This window comes from Simochromis diagramma, unplaced genomic scaffold (genome assembly GCF_900408965.1).
Source record: "Simochromis diagramma unplaced genomic scaffold, fSimDia1.1 OVJJ01000304.1, whole genome shotgun sequence".
NCBI lineage: Eukaryota > Metazoa > Chordata > Actinopteri > Cichliformes > Cichlidae > Simochromis > Simochromis diagramma.
Window position 1 is genome coordinate 5,929,995 of NW_024387030.1, and position 17,827 is coordinate 5,947,821.

Consider the following 17,827-nt stretch of genomic DNA (forward strand, 5'->3'; position numbering starts at 1 on the left):
TACCTATATGCATTTTCTTTTCTTTTTTTTTGCACGTGAACGTTTCTGTTGTGTGTAAACAAAAAAGGAAACGAGAAGGCATCCTTCGATGAATCTCGAGACAGACTGTCAGAACTTTGTTTGCAGCTCTGAGAGTTGATTCACACAGCTGTCAAACACACACACGGAGATGCACACACAGAAGTAGTGAGAGATAAAGAAAGTAAACGGTGAAATAATCTACCTCTATAAGCTGGCAACACCGGTCACATGCACACTCAGAATGCCCATGTTAGCACTGTTAAAAGCAACTAGCAGTCTCTCTCTAACTTTCTCTCTTTCACGTGCACAAGCATTTACTTAGACATACACTCATCATTTTGTGCCCACTCATACTTGTTAGAACATTTGAACACTATCCCTGTGTAGGAGTGTGTTATTGGCACAGTGTGTGTGTTTTTGTGTGCATGTAGTTTTGAGAGTGTGAGAGAGCTAGACAGCGGGAGGATGTACTTGAGACAGAAAGTGAGAGAATGAGTTTTGCGATGTGTGCGCGTGCGTTTGTGTACGAGGAAAAGCGCATGTGTGTGCTGGCGTCTGCAGAACACAACGGAGGGGTGAAAAACGACAGAAAACAGGAAGAAGGGAACAAGAAAAGCGCAAGGCCCTGTCTTCAGAAACAGCTGACAGGTTGACAGGTCTGCTGAGACCAACAGAAACAAACATATGGAGACAGAGTGAGAGAGACAAAGGGAGGGATGGGGAAAGGCAGAGACACTGAGAAGGAAGAGGGGGAAGTTGAGACAGAAGAACAGAAGAGGGAGAAATTGCATTTTAGAAGTCTTAACATTTATGCAAACCCCTTAAAATAGGCTATAGCGTTACCTGTTTAACATCAGAGGAAAATCTTTTTTCATCTGTGGTATGTGGTTCACTAGCACTGTGGTAGCGCACGTGTCATGGCAGCAAAGTTAGCTGCAAGTTCAATTGAAAATTCACAGACATGATATGAATGTGAAGTGCAAACAGTGAGAAAGAGAAAGTACGTGATAAAAAAAAAATAGATGAACTGCGAATGCAAGACGGGAGGAAAGTGATAAGGATAGAAAAGAGGGACAAGGATGCAAATAGAATACATGTGTGGCTGTTCAGAATAGAAATAAAAAAAAGATGTATTATTGAGAGGGGAATTGTCTGTGAGAAAGGAGTATTGTGTAAAACTCTCTGTTCTTTAGGTTTGTATGAGTCCCAGTGTAGATCTACATAATAGTGCAGTTTATTTTTGGTGAATCAGCAATGAAATAAGCCTTTAGCTTTGCCCCCAGTTGAAGAATCACATTTTTAAACATCTTCTTTTGCTCTAAAAGAAGAATGGAATATAAAAAACAGATCAAAGATTTATTTGAACACCCAGTAGAGTTGGCTGTAACATACTGTAATCCACATTCCAGTGAGCTGGTAATGACATTTTCAAAAGTCGGAACTATCATTGTAAGATTACATGCTTTATTGTGTTGTCATCATGAACATGTCGAGTGAATAAAACCTCAAGAATAGCTCCAGCGTTCTGGTTGAGGACAGTTGATGTATTGATGAATGATGGCCACATTTATCAAACTTGTGAATGACAGCGGCGGGGAGAAAAGCTGGTAAAGCTGGTAAAAGGACCTCAGTGTTTCTGGAACTCTGAACCTCATTCACTGTTGGAATGAGAGCAAAGTGCAGATAAAAGAGTGAGACAGACATAGATGGACTTCAGCTGGTTGGAAAACAGAAGCTGGAGGAGCAGAGAGAGTGTGAAAGAGACAGGGAGAAAGAAAGAGAGAGAGAAGGAAGGAGAGGGTAAATGCCAGCTATTGTTGGAATGCCGTAGCAACGTGCAGCAGAAAGGAAGGGGGAGGTGTGTGTGTGTGTGTGTGTGTGCACAGGGTCAGTGGGTTTTATGCTCAGTTCAAGCTGCTCCTTTTCAAAGATGCGTTGAGTTGTGTTGGCAACCTAGCGACTGTGGGCTTAAATTATTAGCTAGTCTGGATGCATGCCTAAAGCAATCCAGCACTGCATTTCAGAATAGTGTATCAACACTCTGGGAGCTTTACTGAGACATTACTGCTCATTTAAACTACCTGCACTGTTTAGAATACATGCCCACTGTTGTAATATGGATTAAAAGACTCAACGCTGCATGCAACATCAACATGCTAGCATGCTCAGAATTACAGTATGTTGATGTTAAGTAGATATAGTTTGTCTGTTAACATGCTAACATTTATCACTGAGCAATAAACATAAGATGAAGCTGGAGGGAATGTAATCCTTTTGTTGATGATGGCGCTGGATGTAAAGTTACTTAAACCCCCATATCACTGCTCATTTTCTTCTCTTTAGACTCATCTCTGATCACCATCTGATTAAAATTTCTAGACAATTCATCTGGCAGCTGTGAAGCTGTCTCTTCCTGTACCTAAGACTTAGACCAGCTGAAGGCTTTTCTGTGCAAACATATGCCATACCTTATTGCATTCAAACAATCTGAGTTTGTTTTTAAGGTTATGTAGAGCTGAGTGTCTGTATTCTAACCATTCCACTGTCTTTTCTTTGAATTTACAGGATCCCGTTGGCATCTTTGAGCTGGTTGAGCTGGTGGGAAATGGCACATATGGGCAGGTGTATAAGGTGAGACTTATATACACTAAGAATGTCGTTCTGATAGCATGCGCCTCATTCTTATCAGTTTTTTATTTAGCCTCTGCAAGTAGCCCGCGTGAAACAAAGAAAGACAATGTAAATGAAGTAGCATAGGAAATAATACAGGAGATAAAAGAAACCCCACAGCTGTGGTGAAACTGTAGATGTGTAAAAGTACGATAACCTGCTAATTTTTCTTGTCCCTTTAAATAACACTTTACTCTCTTTACTGTTTTTAGACCTCTCTTATCTCAGCAATGCTTTAACCTTTTGAGGTTTTTCTGGGACACAGGAAGTACTCGTGCTAAGTCGGTCTGCATTTGTGACATCACTGTGGTTTGTGCTTTTTGTTGTCAGATGGGCTCAGCTGTTTCCCACAGTTATTTAAACAGAATCTCTCAGTCCATGTCACTGTCTGAGCTTCCTCTTCTCTTCATGACAGCCTGTCGTTCTCTGTTCCTTGCTTCCTTTTCCTGATTCTGCTGCTTTATTTTGCCTCTCTGCAGGATAGGGAAGCAGCCTGTGTCACTCTGTTTAATGACCCCTAGTTGGAATAAATATGTTTAAATATATGGACTAATAAAATATGTGGACAGCCTCTGACTCTGAAAGCCTTCAGTGCATGTATTTTGTGTGCTTGAGGACGTGTCTAATGAACCAGAGACTTACGGTCAGGTGGTGATGGAGAGGAGCCTATTTAACCAAATGAAAGGTCAGACAAAGGTCAGACATGCTTATCCACACTTCTAAAAATATGTGTGTGTGTGTGGTTGTTTGTAAGATCCAGAAAGGACGAAAAACATAGAAATAATAATAACCAGTAGAATCTTTATTTTTTTTAGTCTACAAATAAATAAATAATAATAATAAAAATATTGTTTGAAACTTCAGGCCCAGGTTGGTCTTAAACTTTTTCAGTCACTTGACCAAGAAATTTTCCGTGACACACACACACACACACACACACACCACACACGCACACACACACACACACACACACACACACACACACACACACACACACACACACACACACACACACGCCGCTTTCCCCCCTCTGATACGCATTTACCTCACACAATGTGAGTGCTTTGTTAAGGCTATACTTTACAGTCCCACTCACCCGTATTTATTTAACAATTAAGCTGATTTGATAAATTAGCTTATTTTTGTGGCTAAAAAAAGAATCATAGGCTCAGTGCCAGGCTGGAATGTGATGATTAGGAAAAAGGGCTTGCTAGTCATTCCTCTTTGTTACTGTATGGAAGTGGGGGAATGCAAATTTAATGACAAATGGCTTGAGAATAATGGTTACTCTTGGTGGTAAAAGTATGTGCCTGGAAATGCTTACAAAGCAAACTGTGCTGCGTGTTGAAAACTGTAACAATGGGATCAAATTTAGGATGATAATGAGGTTTGAAGTGTTGTTTCTCTTCTCAGAATGGTAATTGGCTGTTGGGTTTTCCGGTTTCTTTTTTCATATGTGATATGAATCCTCATATATTTAGATTTTGGACAGCCAGTTTAATTTTAATGAAAAAAATGAAGGCCTATCTGTCATAATAGCTGTATGAAAGGGACAAACACAGCAGAAAAAAGATTAAACTTCAAATATCATCCTGTTCAGTGCTCTATAAATACAGCTTAAACTAGGAAAGATCAGTCTCATACACAGAGATAAGCAGCAGAGTCACTTGAGCAAAAATGTCATCTATTTTAAATTTCTCACACAGCTGAGGTTCCTCTTTCAGGCAGGCTGCCTGAAGAGGATCAACGTTTTTTGAGCAGGTGAACCTCTGACTCACTGAGATGATAAACTGACCTTCAGCCTGGCGGGTATTAGTGAAGTGGAATTGCTCTGGCTCGTTCTGAATCATTTTAAACACTTGTTATATGAGAAAAATAACACAGGACAATATCATTCTTTAGAGCTGTGGTATCTCTGTTCTGCATCAGTGAATCCTTGTCAGCGTGCTGTGCAGTTTGCCTTTTTTCGCTCAGATGAAAAGAGCAGAAGAAGATAAGAGTCAGACAGACTGCAAAAATGATTTGACTCTTCGTTTTGATTCCCAAAATAGATTCAAGTTGCTCAGGGGCCAGTTTTTCTGATGTTTATGTGATCACAGAGTACAAGTTAACAAGTTATGCCTTGATTTGTGGTGTGCTACAGTTTCAAATAAACCATAAATAACAAGTAAAAAAAATCATATGGATGAAAAAAAAAAATAAAGATAGCTTTGAGGTTATTAAAACTTTAATAAGTTTTCATTTTTTAATAAGTTTTAAGGCATTTTTACATCTACACTTTAACTGAATAGAAAGATTTATAAGAAAAAGTAAAAAAAAAGAGTGTTTTCTCAATTCTATTCCTACAGCAGGAAAAACACAAAATGAGTTTGCCTTATTCTGCTGTAGTAAATTGCACTCTGTGAACTATGTGTATAGTGAAGCTATAGGTTTACTATGCATGCATGGTTTTGTGCATCCATTTGTGTGTGTGATAGCAGCATTGTTTTATATTATTGGTTAAAGAAGGGCACTAATGTGCCACATAGTTCCACGTTTGTGTGCCTGTGAGCAAGAGATAACAGGTTTATCAGCAATTCCATTACTCCATCTAGTTAAATGATACAGATCTGGCTCTCAGTTCTCTTTCCACCATCTCTCTTTCACTCCTTTCCTTCTTATATATGCCTAAAATCTTATCACAATAAAAAACTATCTATCCACATTATCATTTTTGTTGTAGTTTCTTTGACAGCAGAAATAGTTCAGAGACGTAGCCAATGATAGAAAATAATTTTACCCTGCCTTCACTCCTCTCACATGAGAGATCCATGGTGGTTATGTTTGGTAGTTCTTCCTCCTCTGCCTGCACATCTTCTTACTTTTCATCCTTTTGCTTTTGTGGATTTCTCTTATCAATATATAATCACGTTCATTCTTTTGTTTCCTCTGTTTTCTGTGTTGAAACATCCCCAGTGAACTCTACTTAAGGGGGGACAGTGTGCCTACAGTATGTGCATATATATAGCTTCTACTGCCAGGTTTAAAAGGGCCATAAATAGAGAACATGGGTAATGCTGAATAATTAAATACCTTCTCTCTCCACTTCCCTCTCTCTTCATCTTCCACTCTCTCGGCTTCCTCCTTTAGATTTCACTGTTGTCCCTGTGCCTCATCTGTATTCCCCACTTTTATTCCCTTTATTTAGCCATCACCTCCACTCACTCTCTTGTTATACTTATAATACTTCTGTTATGTCCGTCTTCCTTTCTTTCTTCCTGATGCCTGTGAATATTTTATGTCAGCTGTACTTCTCCAAATGAGGAAAGACTCCTCACCTCTTTTGGTACTATAGGACATAGGAAGAAACTGACAGGTTGCCTTATTGACTGACAGGGTTATTGATCAGCTAATTGATTAATCACAGTTTCTTGCCATTCCCGTGGGAGAAGTGATTTTTCAGCTTGATGGGCAAAAAGACAACTAGAGATGGCAACTAATCATATCATGGTCACAGGAGCGCAAACTGATACACGCATTCACACACATGCATGGATGTGTGACACCCATATACATCATCTCATCAACTGTCTCCTTGGCCTTCACAGCAATAAACCATTTTATACTTTTGCGTGTGTTTGTGTGTGTGTTGTTTGCACATATCGGCCCCTCCCCTCTCTGTGACTTTGCTGTCTTCACACAGTGAGGAAGCAGTAAAAATAAGTGGAAAGAAGGCGACCAGTCTTTTTCTCTCTGGTGGCAGAACACATCCACTCTGCTGCTGCTGCTGCTGCTGCTTACTGCACCCTCTTTAAATATTCACTAGTCAGTCTGAAAGACACACACACACACACACACACAGTGAAGAAGACGTGACAGTTGGGGACCTGGGCCGTGTGGGCTTTTCTAGTGTATGCTCACCCACTGTGACAGTGTTGCTGTAAAGAGAGCACCTGCATGGTTTCCGGTTATTGCACTGGTGTACGTGTGTCTAAATCAATGTGTATACAAGGATTGTGCAGTGTCTGACATTTCCTCTTGTCACTGTGTATGCTCCTTTCATGTGTTCAGCAGTCAAGGTCGTGTGTATTCTTCTGAAAATGTCATGGGTTTCACTTATCCTGAAAATGATGCACAGATTCAGGTCAGACATCAGTGAAGTCTTCACAGCTAATCTTGTTATCTTGGCATGTAAAGAGACAAAAAGAACGTAGATTAGGATTAATCACTTTCTCTCTCCCTCCTCCTCTGTCCATAGTTGTGTTTTTGTTGTGTTTTTTTGTTGTTGTTGTTTTTTTACCTGCAGTGCTCTGCCTGTCTTGCTCCCCTCCCCGGTTCTTCTCCTCCTCCTCCTCCCTCCCTGCCCTCTTAAGGAACTGAATAAAACTTCAAAGGTGTTTCTTTTTTATCTTCCTTATCTGCTGGAAGTCACGCAGCAAAGGACCATGGGAGATTTTTCCCTCTGCACGCTTGCCACAGACTCCTTTTTAACACACACACACACGCAGACACGGAACACACGAACACACGAACACACATATCTCAGAGAAGCAGCATGAAGTAAGAAAGTCTGGCATAAAAGACTTCAAAACAGTATGATAGATAGAGTGACTTCATTTACTCCTCTTGTTTGATGTTCTAAACTCCGCCAGCTAGTGTTTCACAGCAGGAAAGAAGATCAAGCAAAAGCAAGCATATACACATATACAGTTTGTATCTCTTTGAAACTAGTCATTCTTGGATCGTGCTAAAATTGGCAACACGACATATGAGTGGTTGGCATTACGTGTTGTGAGGAATGTGCCTTCCGCTCCATTTCAGTTGATTTTTAACAAAGGTTAACTATCAAGTATTGATTGTGAAGTTAACAGGTTTGTAATTTGAATGCCAAATATTTGGGTTAATTGAAGATTTATGAATTTCCTTCTAATACTAGTCACATCGAAAACACTTTAACTGGCGCGGTTGGAGATAGAATGAAGTCTAAAATATATGGCCTTTTTTTATTTTGTCTTTTTATTTTGCACATTCTGCAAATGGTGATTTTTTTTTTGGTTTTGGGGTATAATGGTAAGTAACGTCAGAGAGCTCAAGATAATGTCTAGAGCTTGTTTTGCCAAGCCCATATCATAAAGACAAAGAAAAAGCACAAATCCCCTTTAAGAAGCTGGAACCAGCCTTGTTGCTGAATCAGGAAAACCTATTTCCATGTTTGTTTTCACCATTGTGACAGTGTATTCTTACAAGATTTAAATTCATTTTATTTTATCTAAAGGAATATGTAAAAACTGAATGATTGATCAATAATTACACTTTACCGTGACATGTTCTAGTTTGACTAGATGCCAGGCAGCTTAGTATAATACAATATTTTTGTAATGTGAGTGTTTTATTTGGGTATAAATGTAATTCTTTTGCAAATCACACTGTAGATGTTCATAGATTTAGCATCCACCATAAGCACAGTGGTATTGAGAAATTATAATCATTCTCTGACTCCCCTAAAAGATGTATAGGCTACAGTCATGTTTTATAAGCTGCTGGTAGTGTGATAACAGGCTGACATGTGCAACTACAGAGTGACATGTAAATGTAAAAGAATGTCATGCTGAATGGCAGGATTAGTGTCCATACTGCTCGCAGAGTGTCGCAGCTGGAAGCACATGCAGCTTAGGTGTAATTTGTTTTTTTTTTTGTGTACACTACTTGAATATGTGTGTGTTTGTGTCTGCCTGTTGCCATATATAACACATGTCCCTGGTGGTGGTGTTGTTGTGGTTTCCATTGTCACTCTGTTTCAATATAACTGTTTTACTGTAATTTCTGCTGTTTTTCCACACACACACTCTCACACACACACACACACGTGCTTCAGTCTCTGGAGTCATTATGAATGAACTGTGAACCGTGACTGAGGTGGATGTTACTGTGGGGCCAGCAGATGTGCTTGTTTTTACCATATACAGAGATACACTCACGCACACACAAACTCACACCTGGCAGTGTTTTCATTAGCCTACATCCTCTCTCTATCTTCCCCAAGGCCACACGTCCCACTTACCCACAATGCACTCCTGCCGCCCAGACCAGAGTCAATTAGCCATAGCTGATGTCAATAACAATCTCTCGTTCTGTCTTTGCTTTTCTTTCCCAGTATGTCTCTTTCTACTGTATATTTCCCAGTTATAGAGCAGCCTCTTTTTCACTGATACTGTCATTGAGCTTAAAACAACTTTTTCGCCACTTGAAATGTTCATCAATAGGTAAATCAATAAGCTATACCAGCCCTCACTCTCTATTATCCTTCATTTGCTGTGTCTTCTCCTTTTTTATGGCCTTTAGCTGCATTTTCTTTGTTTTTCCACTCTAACTGCTTTTCATCTAAAATGCTTTTTCTCTTCATGTGTTCTGTCCTCCATACCCTCGCTCATCTGTTTCTTCCTATCTCTCTTTCACCTTCATCCTGCACAGTAAATCAGCTTGGCTGTTCGTTTGACCTCCAGAGCTGCTGGAGCGTGATGCCGAAGTGCTGAACCTGCCGCTTTTCCTCTTCACAGCAGCCCTTCTCCCTCGCTTGGGCACATTGCGAATCACTTACTCTCTCTTTTCTTGCCTGTTTGACAGCAGTTGCATTTAGAGGGAGAAGTGTTTCCTTCCAAATGTAAAAAAATTTCAGCAGTTTTATTTGAAACGAGAGATAAGGTCAAAGTAATGAGCAAGTGGATGAATGAATTCATGTTTGATTAAGATCGGATCGTTTTAGATCCGTTTCAGAGACAAGGTCAAGCAGTTATTTGGTTGGATTTTAACAACAGAAAGCTAAATAAAGCATTTGTGTACATTACATTTGTGTATGTGGGAGATTGTGTTTCAGTCAATTTGAGTCTGTCTACCATAAACAAGCTCCAGTAACAGGTTATTCTGTTAGTGTTTACCTAGTTCGTCACATCAAAGCAGGTATTATGATAAGGCTAAGCTTTGACTATTTTCTGACATGTATGCACAGATACCAAAATAAATATACACACTCACAGGTCATAGGCAGTGTCAGATATGTTTGTGATCATTTTAAACTATTTAGTGTGATTGTATTTGTCATTATGAGGCAGTATGAATCCTTTCCCTGAACCCAGATTAGGTTGTTTTTTGTGTGTTTGTTTCTACTAGCTTGTTAATTAGCTGGCTGTACTGTGAGCAGGCAGGTTAATAAGCGGCTATATTTCAGACTGCTGATAAATTATTGCTTCAGTAGGCTTTAGATGTTAACGGTGGTTCATTCAGAATGAAATCAACACTTGCAGGATTCCTAATGCAAAATTCAAATTAGCTGTATTCCACCACCCATCAATAATAGCTTCTAAACTATTCTACAGATCGTTGCGCTCATCTTTCTTTCCCTCATCACCTTCACCTTAGTTCCTTTAATAAGTGTTCTCTACAAAATCTGTGCTGGTGTATGTTTTCCTCACATTTGCTGGCTCTTGTTATGGCTTCTCTTTAAATCTTCTTTCATCTCAATCTGTCTTCCTCTTTTTCTTTCTCATGCCTGAGCATGAGCACAGCCTCGGGGTGCTTCTGTATTTCCTGGCTAGTGCAGGAGTAGATTGGAATGGAGGCCTTTGTCACTTTTATTTACTGCCTCACTGATTTCACGACACCGTCTTCTGCGCGTTGTGTGTATGCGAGATGCTTCTGTGTGTGTGTTTCTGTGTGATCACGTGTGAATGCGGAATGATTGCAGGTGTTTGAACTGCAATGAGGTGTGTCTGGGAGTATTGCCCCTTTATTTCTTTGGGAGCCTTCCAGCAGAACTGTGTTTGTAGTGTTCGTTAGCCAAAAGTGGCTTTTAGTCTGCCTCATAGCTTGAGCACCTTCTGCTGAACAGGATGGGTTTGTAATAAAACCGGTGGGCGTTGATATAGAGGTACAGACTGAAACACTGGTTATCTGAAATCCTTCAACCCTGAGACTGCCTCACTTTGGTATGTGTGTGTGTGTGTGCGTGTGTGTGTGTGTGTGTGTGAAGTGGGGGGCACCTCTACGTCAGACAAAACAAGCACAAAAAAACATGCACACAGGTGATAGTCCTGGTGCACACCATTCACACCTTCTCCTCTAAGATGCTGTTACTATGCAAACAGGCCCTGCGCTATGACACAATGCATAGCTGAAGCTGAAGCAATTCCTAAAGTCTGTGTTTATTTGTGTGGATTACTATAATGGCACAGATTAGGATTATGGCCTGACCCATTTCCTTGTTACAAAGAGACGGCAACACAATCTGGCAGTCTGTTTCCTGTTTAGTGTGCATGCATTCGAATGCTTTAGCATATGCAGAATGTTTACTTATTTATATACCTTGGAAGAAAATGACAGATCCAGGTTGTAGAACCATGGCGGCCTCACCTTTCATTACTCAGTCTTTCAAAAAATGTGTTAAAGTTGTGTGACATATCAGTGAGCAAAGTAAAAAACAAACAAAACAGGCATAAAGATTAGTTAATATCCATCTGGTAACCACTGGTTGAAATATGTATATTCTGTGAGTGGTTGGCTGGGGGGTTTTGGAGGTTGATTGCATTCACTGTTGTGGAATTGATCACAAAGAGGTACATGGTGCTGCACATAAAACTTCTTTGGGAAATCTTTGGTTCCTGGAAGGTTGCTGCGGTTATCTGTAATGTCAATGCTCTCAAACTACCCACCAACCTGTAGTGAAACTGTGAAAAGTGTAATGCAGAACAAAAACAGAGACAGTTTGTCTTCCAAGTAAAGGTTTTTGAAATGTGGGCAATGCAGTGGTAAGGCATAACTTTTACTTTGAAGGTGAACATTCTCCATTTCTCATTTGCATTGCATTTTTCAAGTTAAAGAGGAAGTGAAGACTCAGATGATGAATGTTTGCAGAGAAGTTAATGTCTTTCAAGCAAACTTTTTCATCTAGCACCTTTTTTCTTTTACCAATTTCGCCCAGCGACAGACAGCAACCTCCAGCAACCAGTCAGAAAATACACATTTTTCCCTCTGACCCTTGGTTGCTGGATGGTCACTAACTGTCTGTTCCTTAATGGTTTTAGTGTACACAGGACCAAAGTATACAAAATAAACAGTTTTGTATTCATTAAAAATTAGAACTAGCAGTTTGGTCCATACTGTAAGCTCATTAGAAAACTGTTTTCTCGGGTCATAGATGGCGTGAACAGGACGGTTGTTTTTTCATGCTCTCATTCAGAAAACATCTGCACAAGTGGATTTCTTTTTGCAACCAGAAGGAATGGAGCTTTAAGGAATATTGGCTTCACTTTTCACATCCAAAGGCTACACTCTATAGTCACAATATTAAACGTGCCAACAGCCTCCTTAAGTAGCTGTCAAGTGTCCAAGTTGATTTTTATTTTTTCTGAAATAAATTAAAGTTTGCAACTGCATTGAAAGTATTAATATAAATGTTAAATAATAATCATTTGGAAAAATATAGCCTTATTTTTTAAAAATATCACATAGCTCATTTTGTCATCAAAAAGAAAATCTGGATGCTTTCTCCTGACCTTGCAGCTTGGCCACAGGGACAGAGGCAGCATGAAATGTCGCTCTCTTACCGAACGTGTCTTCAGCACGTCCTCTTCCACTCTCTCCCCCTCACGCTTTATCCCACCTGAAATCTTCTTGTAAAGAAACAATCTCCCGGAACAGGACTAAAGATACTTATCCTTTGTCGTCTCCCTTTGTGTCTTTGTATTTGAGCATGCGAGTGTCTCCGTATATTTTAGTATCGTGTTCACTTTATTCGTGCCAACTTAGACCGTTGCTAGGCTACGACAGGAAGTGTCCTGCATAGTAAATGTGTCCTGAGTTGTAGAGGTGTTTGTGTATGTGTGTGTGTGTGTGAGTCTCGTCTGTGTGATTGACTTGGCAAGGGCAGAGATGCACACACAAAGAAATAAAATATACACGTGCACACACAGTCTTAAACACACATGTCTTGGGCATCACAAGATTCAGTATCGGGCTGTGTTTTGGCATTAGCTAGCAGGTTTGTGTCCCCTCGCTGAGGCTGCAAACTAAAACCGGTGAAGAAATACTTCCTTCTGCAGTATGTACGTTTGTGCTTGTCAACATTCAGCTACTTATAACAGCAAAAAATATATAAAGAGAATCCTAACACACAAACATACACATAAGATCTTTCTCCATACGCTGCAAGTCCTTCACTACGTTTTACCATTACTTGGCAGCAGTAAGTAATCATAATTATGTGTTGATGATAATTACTGGAATTGGTGTGCTCTGTCAGGCTGACACCTGCCCGGTGCTGCACATGAACATGGAAAATAAAGCCCAAGAGATGAGAAAGCGATGAGTTATCAGACGTATGATTGGTTGGGAGTTTTTTCCTTTTTTGTGACAGTATGAACTTAAAGACAGCATGGTGAATGGTTAGCCAAATCAGTCCATTATAATTCTCAGCAGCTACAAAAAATTAGGACACAGACAAAGAGTGTTCTCAGGTAAAGTAGTGGAAGTGGAATTTCATTCCCAGAAACATGGGAGGATCTTTTGGAGTGCTTAAACCTGCCTGGGCTAAGTCAGCATCACCGGTTACCACCAGTAATTGTCTTGTATGTATTGTATTTGACATACTGATGTGGTTCATAATGTCATGCTGATGGAGTTTTAAGTACTGCACTGTTTTATGTTTTATGAGTTTTTTAGTTATGTGGTTGCATCTTGTCTATTTGGGACAACAGATTAAATTTGAAAAATTCACATTAAAGAAAATAACAGTGTTGTTAAGTAAAGATGCTAAAACATATAAGGATAAGATGCTTTTATGTACACCGGATTATACTAGTCCTGATATTGAAAAACAAGTTGCTGAAAAACAAGAAGCTTTTCCTTATGAGGTGCATTTTCCACTACGAATGGAAGAAGATGGATGGAGGGATGGATGGAGGGAGGGATAGATGGAGGGATGGATGGGTTAACAAAGAATTTTCCTAGTCTGAGTAAGCATGCAGTTTAGTTTAGTCTTGGGCTGCAGTTGTTGTGGTTGGCATTTTTTTTAAAAAGCCAAATCAATCATTTGAAAAATCATTATTGTTTGCAGCATAATTTACTTAAATTTACCTCGTCTCTCAGTTGTTCTAGAGGCATTTTCCAACTTTTTCGCCAAAATGAATCATGATCTGTGCTGCTGTCATAGGAGATGACAAACAGTTTTACAAATTGACACAAATTAAGAGTAAGAGGCTTTGATTTTTAAAATTATTCCCTCAGTTTGTTTGGTCGATCCGTCAAAAAGAACAGTCACCCCATTTTGAATTTCCAGCTTATACAATAGTTCATCAACTACTGACCTGGAGGGATGATGCCAAGTCCTTCATCATGTGACCACCTAAAGGCTGATTGGAGATCAGTTTGGTATCAGTTTGCTGTCTCCATCACAGCGCGGTCATCCAAGCGGAATAAACGTAGTCGATTTAGGCTGTTATCGCTCAAACACACCTGGCCTAGCGGCATCACAGCTCCATGTGGATTTGTGTGTGAGTGACAGATGTTTTGCTTTCATATGCGGTCAAAATAGCTCCACAGGATTGAAAAAGGAAGAAAAATGTGTTATGGACATACTGAGCAAAGTAAAGATACTTTCCTGTCTAATTTAGATGAATAATGTATTCAGTTTAAGTTCATTATCCAGTATTCTCTGTATTATGACTGAATAGATCAACTAGATGAAAGTGTTTGTGTGCAGAAGCAGCGGTATATCCTCATTTTACATGCACACCCAGGCCCACCTCAGTGAACTACCTCCTGTGGTTTGAAGAAGGTTCTATATGCATTAGCAAGGTTCTGCTCTTGTCATATTTTCCTGTCAGATTCAAAACTGAATGGTATTTTGTTCCCATTACCGTTCAGCTCAGTCATGCTCATATTCAACCTGCTTTTCATAGGTCACTAGGCTGAGCTGTGAGGCATGAAAGAGAACAAAATCCAAGAAACATACAAAGGAAAAATAAGCGACAAATTTACAGGAAGGAAGTGAAAAATAATGAAAGGCATAAAGAGGAGATTGTGAGAAGTTAAGCGGGTAAGATAATGAGAGAGAGAGAGCCACAGGGATAAAACAGAGTGAGGTAGATAGAGCGAGAAACTGTAGATCTAGGTCAGAAAAGAAAAGCAGTCAACACATGAGTGGAGGAAGGGATGAACAAGCCTCTCGGGCTCAGCGCTTGTCTTTCTGAATGGGACAGATCAGAGAGAGAGTGGGCCATCCCTCTGAGAAAGAAAGAGGAAGAAGGCTAAAAACATCATTTTAATACTGTGTGAAATTCTTTTTCCAATATTTATCATCGTAAGGGCTGCAGCTGCTGATTATCAAAGCTCAAAAAAGCTTAATCTCCGATGTGACATCCATTGGATGCACCAGCACCCCAAACCAAGCATTGTAAACAGAATGTTGCTCCGACGACATCAGTGACAGTGAAGTCAGACACCACATAAAAAAGAGGAGCTGGGGTGGAGGTGGGTTGCATAATGGTTTGCAGATGTGCAGCAACCGTAGGCAGACTAAAGCATGTTGCGTGCCATTTAAGAGATTTGCTAGGTGGATATGTTGGTATCATCTGAAACATCAACTGAGGCGGGCTTGCATCAAGATCAACTGATGCCCTGGAATTACATTTGAGCTTGAAGTAGTGGCCTGCGTAAATGAATGCTATGCTTCACAATACATAATGAAAGGATATCTTGCATAACCAACATTCACATGACAGCTTCGAGAACAACACATCAAATACTTGATAATTAAATTTTTGTGTCTTCTGTGTTTTATGCACACAACCAGAAATGCGAAACCAATAATCTGTGGTTTTACATTGTACTGGCTAATATGTCGCTAATATTCTACTAAGTAATTAACGCACAGACATGTTGGACTGATTATTAATTTTTACATAGCTTATAAATATCTTTTAGGTCTAATAGCCAAGCTAACTGTTCCCTCCATTTCAAGTTGTTAAATTAAGTTAGCCTGGCTCCTAGCTTTGATTCTAAATTTAATGTACAGGCATGAGAATGGCACACATCTTCTCATCAAATTCTTGGCAAGAAAGCAAATAAGTAATATATCATAATGTTCAAATACTGCTTTAACCCGTCTCTCTCGGAAGTTCCCAGAACTTAAGATACTTTAATTGCACGTGTGGTGCAACTAGCAGTTCAAAACCCAAATTATATAAAACAGAAAAGAGGAGAAAAAAAGGAATCTGCAACTATTTATATGCCTGGCATGTTGTTGATGAAACAGCCAATTAACTAATGGTTTTATTACCTTACCTTTGTTTTTCCTTATTCTTTAGATAATGTTATTCACACATCGTCATGTTACCTAATTTGGTAATATTATTATAGCCCAGCCCCAGCCTATTTCTGAATTGGCAAATAAATGAACGGGAGAGGACAAAGACAGAGCAGGAGATGAAGATGAACAGGCCGTGCTAATTCTTTTCTGTTGCTCCTTTCACACTAGGTCATTTAATAAGGCTGGATGGCATTACTGCTGCAGGAAAAAGGAGAAGTGGAGGGAGGGAGGCTGTCAAGGTGGCTCGGAGTAATGAATCTTTATCCAGCTCTGATGATATCCATGTCCACTATGTATTTGACACATTCTCTCTCTTGCCCTCTCAGCCACTTCGTAACTCCCTCAATCATTCTCTCTCCCGCACTCACCATGTCTTTGTGTGCACATGTGTGGGTGTTTGCAAGAGTTTTTCTGTCAGTGTGAGTAGTAGAAAAAAGGGAGCTCTTATTATGCTTTCTGTGTGTGTCGAAGTGCGTGTGTGTGAGCGTGTGAGAGAGGGTTTCTGGTTTGTAAGTGGCTGTAATTCCTTTGTTGGTCTTCAACAAAGCCAGTCCTTGTGCTTGTGGAATTGGGGCAGTCTGATCCTAATGAGAAATCCCTGGTCAATCTTTCCAGCTCTTTTACTCTCACAGAATCTGAACTGCATATTTATATATGAGTGTGTGTGTGTGTGTGTGTGAAAGCGAGAAAAAGAGGCCGATCACAGTGTTCAACCATCCAGTGGTGCTTAGTTTGCATTGTGTGGTGCTGAATTGTGACACAATGAATTATCATATTCAAATCCCAACTTTCTTTTCAGCAATAAATCAGCAAGTTTAAAAGAGTTTTTTCCAATCCCAGAATAGTTGTGTAATAAAAAATTCAACTCCTGGAATTAATATTCCCTCGTTCAGGGACCTCAGCTGATAGCATATAATAATGTTAACAATATTGGCTGTCATCTTGTGGGATCCCATAAAATGTACCAGCGTTTTGTTGCCACATATAGCTCTTAATATCACTTTCTCAAATGGAAACATACTGCGGTGCCCTTTGAAGTGGTGACAGAAATGATCTGTGAATGATTATATATTATATTATATAACACTGATATCATACTTTCATCCTTAGATCAGTCTTCAGCAGAAGTTTATTTGGAATCCACCTAAACATCAGTCGACCTATTGAGTAACACAACTTTATTTATATACCTTTTGTTGACCATCAACATTATTTCACTGTTGAATAACATCCAAATCTCATTCAAACAGTGAAACCTCTCAAGATTTTAATCAGGTAAAGTGAGTTTTGGCGAGCCAGTGGATGCAACTGATCTGCTAAAACAACACGAAAATACAATGTGAAGCAGTGAGAGTGACTAATGACCAATAACAGGGTGCAGAGACTGTAAAATCACTCCTGCAAATGAACTGCAAAGCAATGCAAGCACCAACTTTAAGCTATAATTTGGCACTACTCTTACCAAAGCATTGGTAGCCTGTGTATTTGCTACAGCTTGTTATCAGAATGACCCTTCGATTAAAGCCCTCAGGAGGTGCTTTAGAGCCAGGCCCTGAATGCCATCTGGTTTATAACAATCCTACCAGCAGAACAGTCCTGCCCTTGTTTTATGTGTGTGTGTGTGTATGTGTGTGTGTGTGTGTGTGTGTGTGTGTTTGGGCTAGCGCTGCTAGGCATTTGGGCAGACAATAACATTCTAATCAGCTGAGTTAAGATAGGTGAAAGTAATAGCCATCAGTGGTTTTAGCATCTTTAGCCCTGTTAGCTTCATTAGTTAATCACAGCCACAGATGCTCT

The 17,827-nt window shown here is 39.7% G+C and overlaps 1 protein-coding gene across 15 annotated transcripts in view; it reads left to right on the plus strand.

Moving 5' to 3' along the window:
- The window catches only part of tnika (TRAF2 and NCK interacting kinase a), a 55,269-nt gene that overhangs the window by 8,214 nt on the left and 29,228 nt on the right, over window positions 1-17,827 (plus strand). For all 15 annotated transcript variants that reach the window (XM_040042912.1, XM_040042913.1, XM_040042914.1 and 12 more), the window contains exon 2: window positions 2,587-2,652. In XM_040042912.1, the coding sequence (XP_039898846.1) occupies window positions 2,587-2,652 (66 nt within the window). The remainder of the gene's footprint in view (window positions 1-2,586; window positions 2,653-17,827) is intronic.